Genomic DNA, 17,836 nt, shown 5'->3' on the forward strand with positions numbered 1-17,836 from the left:
CAATCTACTAGTTTTGAATTTATACGCGTAAACATTCATGTTTAGTTTTATTTGTGGCTCCATCTTGTTTTTATTTCTATATAATTATACATTTTATCTGTATTCTAATGTAATTTTTTTTCATAGAGCCAAATTAATATATCTATACTGACAGAGTCAGATAGTACAGTATTTAATACTAATAACGGTTGTCAGGTTAAATGGATTGTTATACGATCATTATGTACCAATGATATATTAGGGATGGGGTGAGTTAGGGGCCTCAGGATCCAAACTCGCTCTGGGCCCCAATTTGGTCAATTAACGAAAAAAATAAAGGAACATGAAATGTGTTTGAGAAAATGTATTTGTTTGGCTTTAATCACATTAATTAACATTTGTAAAAACAAATGGCTACATTCCAGGGAAGACTGAGATTCTAGCTAAGGTACGTTTTGTACAGCCTGGATTTATGATCTAACTGTAAACGTTTGGCAGGACACGGACAAGCATTAAAAAGCTCTACAATCGTTATTTATTGAGTCTAGAGAAACTCAAAGGGAGATATAAAGGGGAGGGGGAAGTGCATCTTGTTGTCATTAGAGGAAGACTGACTATCTGCTGTCTGAACAGAGTAACTTTCAAAGTAAAGTTCTAAAATCTCAACTTAAAGAAGAGTTACGCAGTGAAATCACTGACTCTTTTGCTCAAAGGCACGTCATCATTACTGGCACTGAAAGCTTCCTGTAATAAATGTTAGGAAAACTCTTGTGTGAACCGCAAGTGGAAATCTTTGATCCTCTGGAGAACTATCTTCAGCTTCTCTGTTGGTGGCAGTATGGTCATTCTGGAGAAACGACAACAACAGGGTCAAAAAGTAGTTTTCGTTCTCTTTTCATGCCTCTTTTTACACACCTGAAGTGGAACGTTCCGTCTCTTTGGCCAAATCCACTTCCTGGAACCAGACAGATTCCCTCCTCCTCCAGAAGCTTCATACAGTAGAACATGTCAGGAACCTGACCCAGCTCCTGCACATACACAGACCCATTGTTACGATCCTAAATATACTGTTAAAATGTCAACATTATGGTAATTAATACGAATTTCATCCAAATAGTGACTTTTTTTTTTTTTTTTTACAGAAGAACATGTGGGACCTGTTAAAATAAGCCAATCAAAAGTTATCTGTGGAAATGTAATCACTACAAATACTAAACAACAGCACAAACCTCCACCAAGTGTTAAATCTCCCCCTTTTTTCCCAGATATTTGCAGTTATCTGGATCATTGACACTTTAAAGGCTTCTTATCCCCATTAATAACGAGACAGTAGGTCCATGTATAGAATGCAATTACACACGCAATCCAGATCAGATCCTGATAAAACTCTGAGTGAAGAACCAATGTGGTATAACTGAGTTAAATTTCATGTTGATCGGTGAATTACGAAATGAAATTCTGCCAATGATGAGCGATTCAGATTCCGTCCAAATATTAGCTGAAGCTTCCATGGCATAAGGTCTACTGTATCTTAGGTTAAAAATGTTAAAATCTATGAAGTACCTTTAACGCAGGGGTGTCAAACTCATTTTAGTTCAGGGGCCAAATACGAACCAGTTCCATCACACGTGGGCCGCAGGTTTTAGGCGGGAAAACCAACAATTTCAACATTAATGTGCAATAGTTTGCACTTCAACCATATCTGAGCATTAAGCGTCAGATACTTAAATGTCCTTTGATTGATTTATTTTTTGACCAATTTTTATATAATTTGGGGAGATTTTGTAAAATAATTTAAGAAAAAAAATGCAGGATTTTGGAAAAATTGAGTTCTTTCAACAATTTACAAGTGAAATATTTGATAAGTTACACAATGATTCATTTTCACTTTCTCCAGCAGGCCGAATTCGATGCTCTGAAGGGCCGGATTTGGCCCCCGGGCCTTGAGTTTGACATGTGCTTTAATATAATCCTGTGGAAAGCACTTTATCACAGTTTTTATGCTTTTATTTTTAAAGCCTAATAGTCAAGCCCTGTGTAGAAAACTTTGTTCTGTAGGAGCCTATAGTGTATATGTATGAATGACAATAAACTATATCTAAAAAAAAAAGAAATGCAGCGCAGACTTTTGAAAACGCCTAATTGTCATAATCATAGTTACTAGATCTGCGGACGTCAGTTAGATTTTTCGGAAAATAAAAACTGCTTTGGAAACTCGACATTTTGATAGAGGTCACAACCCGACATTAATCCACCAAATTTGAATAAAATGATAACTTATTTAAACTGTATAGGAATATTTGAAAGTCGTGAATGGGCTTTCCAATGTTAATTTCAAAAAAATTGCTGAGTCAGCAATCTGGATTGGATCCGGATCCTGTTTGGTCAGATGTTGCACGTCATAGCCTTACATCATCCTGCAAAATGTTGAACCAATCGATGAAGAGCTGACAGAGATATGAGTTTTAGGAATTTTGCCCAATCCTCAAGATAGAGAATTTTGCAACTTTTGAATTTTTTTTGTGACCTTGATCTTGAACATAGCTTCACTAAAATTGAATGGTCTCATCTGTGGCCAAAAACCAATTACCACATTTTTTTTTTTAAGTGGATTTGTCTAAAATTGAGGACACCATCGTGTACAAAAACAACCAATATACTTTAGAAAACCGTTTTTAAAAGTAATAAATATGCCGGTTAAAATATTCCCTCCTTGCCGGAGGTAATAATAGAACTATTTTCATCCAATTGGTGACTAATGTTAGCGGAACAGTTGGTGTGGACATGTTAAGCCAATCAAAAGTTATCTAAGCTACAAACATACATCAGTAATCCTGGGTGATGACGCAGACTAATATCTTTGTTTTTCATTTGTCAAACCTTGGCTTTATCGATGGCCTTCTGAGGAATGCTGATCCTGGGGAAGGTGTACATGGCTCCTTGAACTGGGTTACAGGTGAAACCAGGCATTGTGTTAAAGGCCTGTTCTGTGATACTAGCTTTCTCAGCTAACGCTGCTAGCACCGCCGTCTTCTCCTGAAAGGACAGAAAAAAGTAGAACATTTTCAGATCCATTTTCTGACCCGTTTGTTCCTGTTTTTCAGAGTTGTGGGCGTCTGCTGCCAATCTCCAGCGGTACACCACAAACAGAGTGTCAGTCCATCACAGAGCAACAGACACACAGACAAACAACCACACACACACACACACACATATATATATATATACATATATATATATACTACTACTGAATAGTACTTTGACATGTAGTTAAACAGCATTAGGGTGTTGACCTTTATGTGCACAGTGTGCAGCAGGGGTGAAAAAAGAAGGTAAAGAATAGTAAATGAGCATAATGTGATATAAACAGAGCCACAAAAACAAAGTTAGCTAGCTAACATACCTCTGACCAAGTGATCACTACAGACTCTGCTCCTCCAGACAGCAGACGTAGCTTTAAAATCCACTTTTTACGTTGTTGTTCTGTGAGCTTTTTACATTTCTCACCTTTGTGAACGACAATCTTTGGTAAAATCTATTTTCCTTTTCTCAGTTAGAACGATTGGAGCATCCGTAAACTACACAAAACATGGGCATTTTGATTATTCTCAAGCTACTTCACTTCCTGCCCTCCATCTGAATTTTTCACTCTTGTAGTAATGTGACATCATGTGAAAGCAACCAATAGAAAGTGCTGAGATTCCTTCAGATGAACCCATCTATTGTCTCTTTTCTACCCCCTTGTGGACAGACAGGGTATGAGAAAGTAAAGTATTGCTCAATCCCAACAGCCTCACATCTGTCACTCATTGAGGCCTTGAAAACGCTGCAGAATAGTTTGAGGATTAGCACACACGCACACAGACACACACACACTAAACTAAACAGGGCAGCACATATGCAGGGAGTCATGACATGTCCTGATTGGCTGATACATTTCAAATGAGCCAATGCAGCGTTTGCGTGCACAGTGACTCATGTCTGCACGCACACACGTGTGCACACACACAGCCTATACTGGACAGCAGCTGTTTAGAGCGACTCGCCTTCACGAAGGTGGTGTAAGACGGTTCATCAGGCTGAGGGGGGTTCACCACTAGGTCCATCAGAGCCTGCCCGGGTACGGGGGGGCACAGCCGCACAGACACCAGTTTAATGAGCTGAGCTTTCACTGCAGGGTCCATGTTGATGACCTCCATGTAACCACCACGGAACCCACACCTGAGACAGAAAACAAACAGAAGGATTAATTACAAATAAATAAGAAGAACCGATAAATATTAATACTAGTAACAAACATAAATAAGGATTTATTACTAGTAATAAACATTAATAAGGTTCTATTACTAGTAACAACCATTAATAAGGATTAATTACTAATTATAACAATAATTAATAGAGCTTTAATAAGGTTGATAAGGCTTTATTTCTAGTAATAATCAATAATAAAGATATAAGAATAACTAATAGGCCTTCAATAAGGTTAATATGCATTAATAAAGCTTCATTACTAGTAATAAGGATTAATTACTAGTAACAAGCATTAATAGGGACTAATTATGAGTAACATTACTCTTTATAAATTCTTATCAATGCTTAAGCATTAACAGGACTGTGATAATGTTAATAAGCATCAATCTGGCTTTATTACTAGTTATAAGCATTATGAAGGACTTATTACAAGTAATAAGGATAAATAGAGCTTTAATAAGGTCAATATGTGTTGATGAGGCTTTATTACAAGTAATAAGCAGCAATAATAAGGCTTTATTATTAGTAATAAGCATTAATAGGGCTTTTAATCAGATTAATATCCATTGATGAGGATTTATTACTGGTAATAAGCATTAATAGCATGTAGCATCCATGGAAACCACATCTGAGAGAAGCAAACTGCAGAAGTAACATGTATGTAATCATGTCGTGCTCATTACACAGCGTTCCTGACACTCACTCCCCCATGAAGCACTTGGAGGTGGAGTGAAACGAGGCCATCTCCACCGTGCTGGAATATTCTGGTCCCATCTCAAACAGAACCTTCTTGAAGGAGTGGAACTTGCAACCCTCTGCGTACACGTTATCCTGGTAAACCTGTGGCCAGGAAACAAGCTTGCATTTAAAAACGTAAAGAGGTTAAAATACAACCAGAGTAAAAGTGACACATTAAACCATTTCTAATTATTTATAAGTGTAGTTACTGTTGTGACAGTGAACTACAGGGAATAATCCTACAAAATGGTTAAAAAATCTCATAAAATAAAGGTACACTTGAAGGATTTCTGATATATATAAAAAGTGTTTATTTCAAACGTGCAGATATGTTTTTATTCTCTGAATAAAATAAAACATCAGTAAATTATTACTTCATCAGCCATGAGGAAGAGACGCTCCTCTTTAGCGAATCGGATCACGTCTTCAATGCATTGCCTGCTCTGGACCTGACCTATCACAGAGGAGTTTAATGTTTTCATTAGCACAAACAAGATACAGGCTGTGTTAGTATTATTAGTATGTTAATATGATATTTCTAAGTCCAACGTCTAAATGAGTATGTAGTACATTTACATTAGATAGCATGTAAAGATTGAGTACACGAGGAATACCCAGATGTATACTATAGGGGACATTTTTTTTTTTTAAGTGTGCACGATGGGCACACTAGTCACACTCAACCGTCCCATAATGCATTGCGAGTTGAATGTAAAATGGTCCTGGGAGCATCTCTTCTTGTCTTCCATTTGTTTTTAACCCTTAAAATAAATCATAAATAGGGCTCTTGTTTTGAAGTTAACAGAAAGTTTTGTCAGTAGCACAATGTACGGCCTCTGAAAATCTGCAAAATGTCAAAATGAAATGTGTTTCTGTGATTTTTCTGGATGAAATGAGCACATGTTGATATTCTACTTGGTCACGTTCTCACTTCAAATGTTTTCAGAACTTTCAAAGGTGGAGAATCAACAAAAGCGTTAAAAATGAATGGAAGATAAGAAGCTATGCTTTTATTTTGAAACGGGGAAGTTTGATTTTTAGCTTGAAGCCGGTGTCATGGTTTGAGTTCACATCGTACTGAGATTGTAAATGCTCATATATGCGCATGTGCACTACCAAAAAATTAATTTTTCCTAAAAAAAAAAAAATTTGTTAATTTTTGTTTTCAAAGTGAACGGACGCGTTTTATATGTTTAATGGATTATGTTAGGGTTATAATCTCAGCACGGAGGTAAACACAGAAGTTGACACCAGTCCCAGGACCATATTACATACTGCTCGCAATGCATCATGGGACAATTGAGTATGACTTATGTGCCGACCACGCAAACTTAAAAATGTCCCCATATATAGTATACATCCTGGTATTTCTCACATACTCGATATTTTCATACTATTTAACATGAACGTACTACATACTCATCTAGACCTCAGACTTAGTATAATTACGTTAGTATGAGGTTTCCAACATGGCCCTTGAGTTGATTCCTTTCAAAGTAAGACATTATTTTTTTTAAAGCATAACCCGACCCACCGGTGGGGTTCCCGGGGTTGATGATGCAGAGGACGCGGGGGTTGCAGTGCTCTCGTGCTGCGTTCAAAGACCTCCTGAGCTCCGCGACGTCCAGACTCCAGGACTTGTCCTCGTCCAGGTAGTAGTTGATCTGCACCGCGGCCAGGTCGGCCAGCGCGGCCGAGTACAGAGGATACTGAGGGATGGAGATCATTACACCTGTACGCTGACGACCTTCGCCACACACCAGCAGCTTCAGCATCGTCTGAGGAGGAGAGAACGTAGAAAACTATCAGTGCAGTTTGAGGGTTAAATAGAAATCTAGAGTCCATCATCTACGTTCTTGACTCATTTTTCCAGTTCAGAAACATCTGTCCTCCTGTTTTCACTGAACAAAACTCCCACTGAGATGTTAAGTAATCCTTTAGTAATAAAAGTAACCCCATGTTTAAAACATTCAGACTTGTTTCTACTCGTTTCTCACATTCATGTCTGAGTCAGCTTTGGTTCTTGCTGCAGAAAAGAGAGGTGAAAGTAATGGATTACAATACTCACGTTACTGTAACTGAGTTGCTTTTATGGATACTTACTTGTGCTTGAGTATGTTTTAAAAGAAGTAAAGTTACTGAGTAAATTATTATTATTCTGACAACTTTGTAATAGAAAAAACCCAAGATTTAGGTCATTTTCTCTTGTTACACAATCCTGGGTGTAAAATGATTTGAAGTCTGAGAACACAGTGTGACTAGGTTTGAAGCTCCGCCCAGTTTCAGTGCTGCAAATGAGTCGTGCCTCGTGCACTCAGACATTTCTCCAGCACTATGCTCACAGGATCCTGTACAGTGTCTCTTGAGGTCACGGAATTGGACTGATTCCATTACACAACATTAACGGAGACATTGTGGAAGATTGTGGGAGGAGTCTCTCAGAGGAAAACAACAGCTGTGTAAAATCACTTCAGAAAAGGGTTTTAACCACAACTATTCTACTCGTGCTCATTAGTGGCAGCACATTAAAGTGATCCTCCACTGTTTTTACAAATGTGGCCTAAAATGTACTTATTAGTAGATCTATGTCTAACAAAACACATTATTTTGCACCATATTTGTTTTATTAACTTGTAAAAATGGGACTATTTTACAGCGTTAAAGCCTGTGTTCCTCCATCTTGAAATCACATGATTGATGATGTCACACGGCTCCACTGCCTGTAAACATCCCATTGTTTTATATTGAAGTGAAGCATTCAACCTGATTTTTAGATTATTTAGCAGATTTTTCCGTCAAAATGTTAATTTGTGTTGCTCTAAATCACTGATGTCAAACTTAAGGCGCGGGGGCCAGATCCGGCCCTTTGGAGCATCCAATTCGGCCCGCATGAGAAATTAAAAATGTAAAAACATGAATCATTGTTGAAATGAAACTCAATATTTGCAGGGGCTCCTCGCAGTTTTCCCGGTGCTTATTAATTTTTCCGCTAATTAAATATAAATTGGTCTGAAAATATTGGCGCTGATATCTTTCACTTGTTGCTTGGATATGGTCGGTTTCTTACATAGTTTGTATTTTATGTATACGCAGAAGTGCAAACTCGGGCATAATTGTTTTCAATTTACTCGTTTTCCCGCAAAAATCTGTGGCTCTCTTGAAATCTAACTGCTCCGTGTTCGGACCCGGAACTAAAATGAGTTTGACACCCGTGCTCTAAATAATCAGAAAATGTTAAAGGCGTCTCTTTTGTTAACTGAAAGAGGATAAAAACAGTTGTGACCCGTAAAATAATCTCCGACTGCAGAGGGCGACAGTTCCAACTCTGCCGTTTTATGTAGTAGACAACGAAGCAGAGAAGAAGAGCTCTACGAAGGGACCTTAACTTAACTCCTCCCTTTAAACAGTGCGCTGACCCGCTCTGGTGGCTGAAGTTGACGCAAATTATTTCAAGATGGTGGAACACAAGCTCTAAAACTGTAAAGTTGTCCCATTTTTGAAAGTTAAAAAAACAAATATAGTGCAACATAATGTGTTTTGTTAGGCATAGAGCTACTAATAAGTATATTTCATTTGTAAAAACAGTGGATAATCCCTTTAAACAACCCTGGAATGTCTCATATCTTAGTGTTAAAGTGATGATTACACACCACGATGGCGTCGCTGGCGCCGGTAGAAAGGTAGATGTTGTCCGGGTTGGATGGGATGCCTCCGTCTCTTTTCTCGATGTAGCGCGACACGTCCTGTCGGATGCACTCGATTCCCTGGCTGGCGCTGTAGGCCCCTTGAACGCATCACAGTGAACTTTGACTCAAACCGCATTGATCGTTCAGTCCAAAGTCAGGCTGTTGCACTTGATTATTAATGAGTCAGCAAACAGACGTGGAGGCTGCTGACGTGGGTGCTTAAAAATGTGTCTGACCTATACTGTGACCTCCGCAGGCGGCCAGGATACGCCGCGCTCTCTGTTTGGCGTCCTCTGGGAACTTTTCTTCTTCCAGGAGGGCAGGGTACGCGCACAGAGCCAGGACCTGTAGTAAGAGGGACACGAGTCAGCAAAAAAACACTCAGAAAACCCTCAATCCTCATTGGCTCCCTCAACCCTGGACTTTTCTGTGGCATCATTAGACGAGGTATTGGAGGGAGTTTTGATTTAAATCAGTCACACACAGACTGTTGATGTTGAATTTTAACAGTTCTATATTGCATATTACTACTAATAAGCAATAATAAAGATTTGTAACTAGCAATAAGCATTTATAGGGCTTTAACAACTTATAAGTAATAAAACTTTATTACTAGTAATAAGCAATAATACGGCTTTATACTAGTTATAAGCATTTATAGGGCTTGAATATGTTTATAAGCATTACTATGGCTTTAATTAAAATGTATTACTAGTAATAAGCATTAATTAGAATGTATTACTAGTAATAAGCATTAATAACAATAATTAGGTTAATATGAATTGATAAGGCTTTATTACCAGTAATAAGCAATAATTAGACCCAGCAGCTCTCTCAGATCTATGGGCCCAGGTCAGATAATGGAGCCCAGAGTTTACAGCAAACATGATGATACTACTTTTAGTTGCATTTAGCTGCATTTTTTTAAAAATTCAAGTTAAAAGCTGTTGTTGATTTCAAACCTGTTGAATGTTTTTTTTCTTATTGTTTAATGTTTTCTGTTGTACTTTTTAAAATCATGTAAAGCACAACTGAATTGTCTTTGGTTTTTATTCCCAACACAAAAATAATAACAAGAGTACCCAAAGAGGCACTGGGAGAACGTGCAAATTAAATAAAACTATTTACATGCTTAGGATTTTGACTTCACTGTAGTACAACACAAAGGTTGCACAAGATTGGTCATAATTACTCATGTTTTTCTTTAACGAAAAGTGCATAAACTAAGAAACTCTGATAAAAAATTCTTCTTTACGTGATTATGAGTTTAACTCTCACAACTGCCGTCATTTCCAGAGGTCCATCTATTGCAGACATGGGCAAATGGGAGCGAGGGGTCCCAGTCTAATTTTGTGTGGCCCCCAAAGTAAACACATAACATAACTCCAAAAACATCTAAAATTACAGAAAATTACGCAAAAATACCAAAAAAAATATACAAAAACAGCAAAAATTCAAAACACAATTGACTCTAGAAAACATAAAATTAAAGAAAAATAGTAAGTACACAAAAGGACTACAAATATACACAATATCACTCCATTAAGTGCAAATGGACTAAAAAACACACAAAATGACAGAAAAAACACATTACTTCATAAATAAATAAACAAATTAAACACAAAACAGACAAACTATACCAAACAACAAAAACACACGAAACGAGAAAATATACAAAAAACAATAAAACTACACAAAATGATTCCAAAAAGACAACAAAAATACACAATGAAATCCATTGTTCTTTTCCTTAATCGATGCTCAGATTGGTCTTTATTCTAAATGCTGACGTGAATGTTGATAACGTGGCCCCTTGTGGCCCCCGCTGTAATAAAAGCTGCCTGTCTATTATTTCATGGTGTGTTAACTAAAGATTGGAGATGACTCTTTATTTAGATGTGTTGATAATCTTGTATCTGACAGACGTGGAAGATGATGTAATGTGTCTGTTCCTATGCTGGTTGGATGCCAGCCTAGGCCCTACAGTCATGGTTGTAATCCTGGTGCGTAAGCAGCTGTCTGTTGTTCCTCCGGAGAAAAGCCCACCCCAGTAAAACCAGAACCCCCATTTTATCCATCACAGAAATCAGAAACCAAAAGGGAAAATCCGTGTCACGGTGCAGCAGTTTGAACCGTTAATGACCTACTTATTGGTTATTATCAGTTATGGATTCACACGCTTACATAGTAAAGGTGACTTATTTAAAAGAAGTAGAAACAAAGTTAGGGCTGATTGAACTTTAACTCATGTGTACAGATTAGAATGAAACATCAGGGCAGAAAGAATGAGCATTTGTCACATGACTCCTGGAACAAACAGGATTTACTTGTAACTTCAGTTACAAAAGAGCATCAAACAGCTGCAGCTGGTTCAGAACAAAGAGGTCAGAGTACATTAGTTCACTTTTATTATATTCACACTAGTCTTTAGGGTCTAAATAAAGCTTTAACTCACAAAAATCCTTTTTCATTTTGGGTGTTTCAGATTTTTGACATTTTGGTTATTTTACTGCAGTCTCACTTCAGTTTAAGTGTGTTTTACGTATTTACACTAGTTTTTAGGGTATTTCTTTAGACTTTATCTAAAAAAAAAAAACTACATTTAAACTTTTTACCAATTTTATGCCTTACCTCTGATTTTGGCTTTTTCATATTTTTGAATTTTTTTGTATTTTACTGCACTCTCAGTTTTACTATGTTTACACTAGTTTAAGGGTCTTTTAAATGTTTTACTGCTTATTTTAAATGTTTTTACTGCCAATTTTAAATGTTTTTACTGCTTATTTTAAATGTTTTTAGTGCCAATTTTAATGTTTTTACAGCTTATTTTAATGTATTTACTGCTTATCTTAAATGTTTTTACTGCCAATTTTAATGTTTTTACAGCTTATTTTAATGTATTTACTGCTTATTTTAATGTATTTACTGCTTATTTTAATGTTTTCACAGCTTATTTTAATGTTTTTACTGCTTATTTTAAATGTTTTTGCTGCCAATTTTAAATGTTTTTACTGCTTATTTTAAATGTTTTTGCTGCCAATTTTAAATGTTTTTGCTGCCAATTTTAAATGTTTTTGCTAATGATTTTAAATGTTTTTGATGCCGTTTTTAATGTTTTTGCTATTGATTTCATGTTTTTACTGACAATTTTAATGTTTTTACTGCCAGTTTTAATGTTCTTCTTGCTTTTTAAACTGTTTGTTTTCTGTTGCACTTTTTTATCATTAAAGCACATTGAATTGCTTTGTGTATGAAATGCTCTCTATAAATATTATTGCCATGGCATGCCCAGAAGTCGTGCTGTAATTATGAGAGTAACCGGTTTAGAGCGCAAAAAACATGCAGAAGACTTGAGGAACGGTGTGTAAGAAGTGTCCCTACCTGTCTGAAGAAGGTTATGGGCTTCTGACCCATGGCGTGGGCGTCGCCGATGTTGGCCTTAATGACCTCTGTGAAAGGTTTCTTGGCTCCCTGCAGCAGGACAGAAAGCAGAAAGATTGATTAGTTTAATGTCAATAAAATGGGTCAGAGAGAATAATATAAATGAGTCATAATGAGCAAAGAATACCACTTTCCAGCCTTTATTTTATTCATTTATCATTTCTAGGACAGAACAGACTGATCTTTGTTGCTTTCCATCAGCATGAAAAACCCAACACTTATTGTATTTATTCAAACAGAGCCTCTTTAGTTCCTTTCAGCACCGTCACATTCATCCTCACTCATTAGCACCTTTTGTGCTTTTCACATCCTGGGACGATGGGCGTCCCACAGAAACTCTAAGAAGGACTGACATGGACCACAGACGGCCCTCTGTCTAATTGGTCTAAAGTTAAAGTGCAAATGGACTGAAAAACACACACAAAATGACACAAAAAAATACAACAAAAAACTGCACAAATACACCAAAATACTCCAAGAAACACAATATTACTTCATAAACACAGAAAAAGACTACAAATATATAACTACTAAACTACACCAAAAAGAGAAAAGAAAAACAAAAATATTAACAAACAAATTGCACACATAATGACAGAAAAAAACTGAACAAACAAAAGGCAAAAAATACAAATAATATTTAAAAAAATACACAAAAGACAAAAAAAAAAAAAATGCAAAACTACACCAATTGACTCACACAAAAACACACATGACAGAAAAATATACAAAGGGACTAAAAACACACAAAAAGACAAAATACACTAAAAAACAAAACAAAAACAAATACACAGACAACACAGAAAAATATACTGAACACACAAAAACAAAAATACACAAAATGAGAGAAAAATATTAATGAAAAAATGGACAAAAAAACACTTCATGACAGAAAAAATTACAAAACAAAAAGCAAAAAAATACACACACACAAAAAAAAAAAATACATGTAGAATTGAAGAATCTTTATGACAAACATGAACAAAATACAGTAAGTGATGAGAAACACTAGGTCTGAGTTAAGACAAAAGACTCAGATCATAATGATTCACTGTTACAGTCCTTCCTACTGACCATTAAGACCAGGACAACAACACATTAATGTTAATGGTAATCACAGTAAATCCCAATGAGAGCGCGTTAGACTGTGACTGGTTCTTTTACACTTTTATTCATCATCCACTCCCTGTTCCCAGCTTTTATTCAGGTCATGCAAGCACAGCACATCATCTGATATGTAATCAAACTGATCTGTGTCAACGTCATAAAAAATATGTAACTTGATCTCACGTCTGCAGGATGGTGATGTGTCATTCATAAAGGGTAAACACTGGAGGTTAATCGTTTTATTATTATTATGCAGGAAATGCAATTGTATGTACAAAAAAAGGCAAACCTGGACAGGATAGTGATGACTTACTAAACATTTTGTCTGTTTTAACTTAGTTTACAAATGTTTTCATGACTTTGTTTTAACTCCTGTTCTACTTTAACCACTCCCTTTAGTCAAACAATGCTCAGCTGGTTCCACGTAGACAAAACACAGGCATGATGGGAGGAAAAATGCTGTCTCTGCCCAAACTTTAAGCTTTTAAATCAATTAATATTGCATTATTAATTCATTCCTATGGGCCACTGGCACACAAAAAAATATAGAAAAATACACAAAAAAACATACAAACAATTGAAAAAATACATAAAAATAGAAAGAACACAAAAAAAAACAGTAAACATACACCAATTGACTCAATATTACTTCGGAAATACCCTGGATGACTACAAATATATAACTGCAGAAAGCTTTTATAAATTAGACAGAGAAATATACCAAACATACAAAAACACACAAAATGACTCCAAAACAAACAAGAATTACGACAAAAACACAAAGAGAGAGAAAAATATTAACGAACAAATTGACATTGACAAAAATACACAAAAAAACTACACAAATATACTAAACAAGCAAATAATACATAGAAAAAAATCAAAATTCACAAATACATACACAATTTAAAAAATACACAACAAAAAATACAAAACAGCAAAAAATACACAAAAAAATAGCAAAAATACACACAAAAATAGAAAAATACATACAAATTTGAAAAATACCAGAAAATATAAAAAGAAAGAAAATAAAACACTAATTGACACAATGAGAGAAAAACATTAACAAAGACTAAAAAACACACATACATAATGACAGGAAAAATATACCAATATCACACTAACTGACAAAAACACAAAGAATGACAGAAAAATATATACAACAACAAAAATGCAATAAAAAACACACCAAACGATAGAAAAATAAACATAACGATACCAAAAACAAAAAACCTTTTGATTCTTCCTGTGTTAATGCTCAAATTGGTAATTATTCTAAATACTGACATGAATGTTGATAATGTGACCCTCGGATCAGAAACAATCACACGTGATAAAAGTTGCTCTCTCGATGCTGAAATGCTTTGTGAAAAATTAGTAATAACGTGACGGATGCCGTGCTTTGCATGATTAAAACAGGTTAAAAAAAATAAAAATTCCTGCAGCTCAGACTGTGTAAAGTTGTCTCAGTTCGATACGTTTGATCTTAGTCCAACTAAGTGGATGCAGCACGTTTCCGTTCTCGTCTTATCCTAGTTTTCCAACAACAAAGAGGCTGTTGTTCCCTGAGTAGAAAAGCAGCCATTGGTCTGAGTCGTCCATGCGCAGAGTGCACAGGACTCACAGCACTGCTTCTACTGCACTTTCTATCACATGAAACCTGACACTGATCTACTCTGAATAATAATTTTTAAAAAAAAGGAGAAGACAAGTACTGAGGAAGTGTGGTTCTCCTTCCTGTCGTAATTTCTCTCTTGTTGCAGAAACTAGAGATGATCAAACCCAGAGGTGTGAGAGCAGACTGTGGACTACCAGATGTGTGCGTGAGGATTCACGAGGGTCATTATCGCTGCACTCGGACACACAGAAAATCTGCTGAGGCGTCAATAAAAGTGTTACGGTCACAGCTTAGAACAGGAAGTACGTCTGCAAGATGACTATGTTCTCCTCTCTCACTACACAGACTCTGAGGAGCATATATATATATATATATATGGCTTGTGTAGCTAAAACAAGCTTTGATAGCTAAAGCAAAAAACAGAGGAAAAACGTGTCAAACTCAAGACTTTAGAGCAGTTGTTCTTCTCAACCTTGGGGTCTTCAAGAAACTAAGAATATTTCTTATTTATACCATTTTTCTGCAACGACACAAAACTTTCAATTTTTTAACGTATTTATCAGTTTTTCTTGCCATATTTTTGCTCCTTTTAATGCATTTTTGCTAAATTACTCTGCCACTTCTCCATTAAATTTCAATGTCTTTTCTGCACATTTTTTACACTTTCAACACATTTTCAGCACTTATAAACCCTTTCCACCACTTTTTCCACCTAATGTTGCATATGTTGACCCATTATTGTCACTTTTAACCTATTTTTTTGAAAAAGTGATGAAAATAGGTTGAAATATGGCAAGTTTGGTGTAGTTGCAGAAAAATGATGTGAAAAAAATAAGCAAAAACAGGCTTAAATTGTTCAAAAAAATATTCTTAGTTTCTTGAAGGCATCTGACGAGCCCCTCCCATTGTCTCTCAACCCCAAATGCAGTCCCGACCCCCAGGTTGAGAACACCTGGGAAAACAAAAAAAAAAAAAGATATGTATCGGCTTTAGGACCACATATAAAAGTGAAATGGGCTGGATTTATTTATTTCAATTGTAATCCTGTTGTTCAGACTGTCTTTAACTAATCAGATACAGGACACGTGGGAAAAAAAGATCAGATTTGGGTCGCATTTGCCTCCAAAACCTCTGGAACTGTGTTCCTGTTAAACTCTACAGTCCGCTTTGGCCTTTTGCATCGTCAATCATCAATCTTTATCATGATTGATCAAACATTAACGATTGAGGAAAACAAGACGATGACAGAGAGCTGAAGCAGTTTTTAACTTTTTATCAAATAAAGAGTTCAGCCAATGAATGGGTCGTATGGGAGGTGGGCAAACCCGAATGTACCCTCACCTCTTATGTAATAACTCTACAACACACACACACACACTTGAGCTGCAGCTTCCAGGTCACTGAGTGTCTCATCAAGACTCAATCAGAGAGGATTACACAGCACTGCAGCTCTTAGAGACACTGACTCTGCATGTTTCACAAGATCAATATATAATGATGTAATGTGAGCAGAGAATCAAAGGGTTATTATTGGAAGCATTCCAGGACTCCAACAGCTGATTTAACCCCAAGAGTTCCCATCTGACCTGAGTCACTCAGATCTATAACGGCCTGAACTAAACCATGTCGGTATAAGTGTGTGTATGACAGTAGCTGCTGCTTTGGTCCAAAGGCCAGAGGCTGAGCACGGCTTAATTATTCATAGCTGGGTAATTGATCAAAGAAGGATTGGTCTGAAAGCCAATGTAAAAAACCACATAACAAGCACACAAAAGGAGTGATTGTCAGATAAGTGAAAGTCCAGATGTTCCTGCTATTAGAAATAAAAGGAAGAAAATACAAATAAATTATATTCTCCTGCACAACAATGTGTATATATGCCTTCATGTATGTTAATGTGTATAATTTATCTTTATCTGTTGTTATATCTATATAACAGTGATGCACCAAAATTCTGGCCACAAAAACAAGATGTTGTAAAGCTGATTTTCATCAAGAATCATGAATGCACTTTGTGTTTTAATGAGACAAAATATTTAATTTGACTTTTTAAAAAGCCCAGTCAGCTATAGGCCTCCTGTACAACATTATTTAATGCATGAGTGGAGTCAAATTTAAACATTTTATGACTTTATTTTATATTGTGCATTGTTGGAAGTCAGTGCTAAAGAAAACGTATAAATATGAATTGCAATGTTTTAATTTTAGTGAGGTTAGTACACATTTCACAGCCATAAATGCAATGGGATTCATAATTTGCATAATTTCTTTCAGTTTTGGCCAATAATTTTCCTTTCCCTGCATTACTATATATACGTAAAAATATATATATTTATTATAAAAAAATTTGTTTTAATATTTTACCTCAAATATTCTTGCTAAAAGACATAACTTAAAACTGATTGGAGGATATAACCTAAAGCTTTACACATTCAGTCATTGTTTTTGATGGGACACCCCAACATTTCTTAAGGGCCCCCCTCTGAGAATTTGCTATTGTCGCCCCTGCATTTAATATGCGTTCATTCAAGTAATTTTTGTCTATTTTACTAATGATTTCGTGCATGTTTTTTGTGTAATTCGTGCAGTATAGTGTTGCTGGTCATTTACCTGCTTGAGCTCCTTCTCCAGCTGCACGGCCCGCTGCACTATGGGTCCGCGGACCGCGTATTCGACCCGCTTCACGTTGGGGTTCATGGTCTCCACCGTCAGAACCTTCGCCCGGCACCGGTCCCCGTTTGCTGCCTGCTGGGACATCTTTGTCTCCCCTCTAACACTTCCACACTCTCAAGTTTAACCTTAAAAAGCACAGATAGTGACTAAGAACCAACTTTTAACTGACTAAAGTTGAGATAAACACACTTTTATCGGCTGGTACCAGGCTTTTGGCTGAAGGCGGTGTCAGAGTCGCCTCTCTGCGGTGTTTTGCTCTCTCTGAAGCCGCCTCCGAAGCACTGCCTGGCGGTCGGTGCTCTTATTGGACCCAGGTAGACCCGCCTCCTCCCGCTGCAGC

At 36.5% G+C, this 17,836-nt stretch overlaps 1 protein-coding gene across 3 annotated transcripts; it reads right to left on the minus strand.

The window, feature by feature from the left end:
- Positions 1 to 328: 328 nt before the first annotated feature.
- On the minus strand, positions 329 to 17,836 carry si:ch211-217a12.1 (alanine aminotransferase 2-like). 3 transcript variants are annotated; one of them, XM_028434058.1, is made up of 12 exons: positions 17,702 to 17,836; positions 17,434 to 17,621; positions 12,036 to 12,125; positions 8,891 to 8,999; positions 8,619 to 8,752; positions 6,503 to 6,746; positions 5,343 to 5,422; positions 4,934 to 5,070; positions 4,026 to 4,200; positions 2,860 to 3,015; positions 895 to 1,007; positions 329 to 826 (listed from the first exon to the last, which is right to left on the minus strand). In XM_028434058.1, the coding sequence occupies exons 2-12, from the start codon at positions 17,578 to 17,580 to the stop codon at positions 736 to 738; spliced, it is 1,476 nt and encodes a 491-aa protein (XP_028289859.1). In that variant the 5' UTR covers positions 17,581 to 17,621; positions 17,702 to 17,836; the 3' UTR covers positions 329 to 735. The 3 variants fall into 3 exon arrangements, with proteins under 3 accessions (XP_028289859.1, XP_028289858.1, XP_028289857.1); XM_028434057.1 differs by having other exon boundaries at positions 17,686 to 17,790; XM_028434056.1 differs by having other exon boundaries at positions 17,434 to 17,783.

This window comes from Gouania willdenowi, chromosome 20 (assembly GCF_900634775.1).
Source record: "Gouania willdenowi chromosome 20, fGouWil2.1, whole genome shotgun sequence".
Lineage (NCBI taxonomy): Eukaryota > Metazoa > Chordata > Actinopteri > Blenniiformes > Gobiesocidae > Gouania > Gouania willdenowi.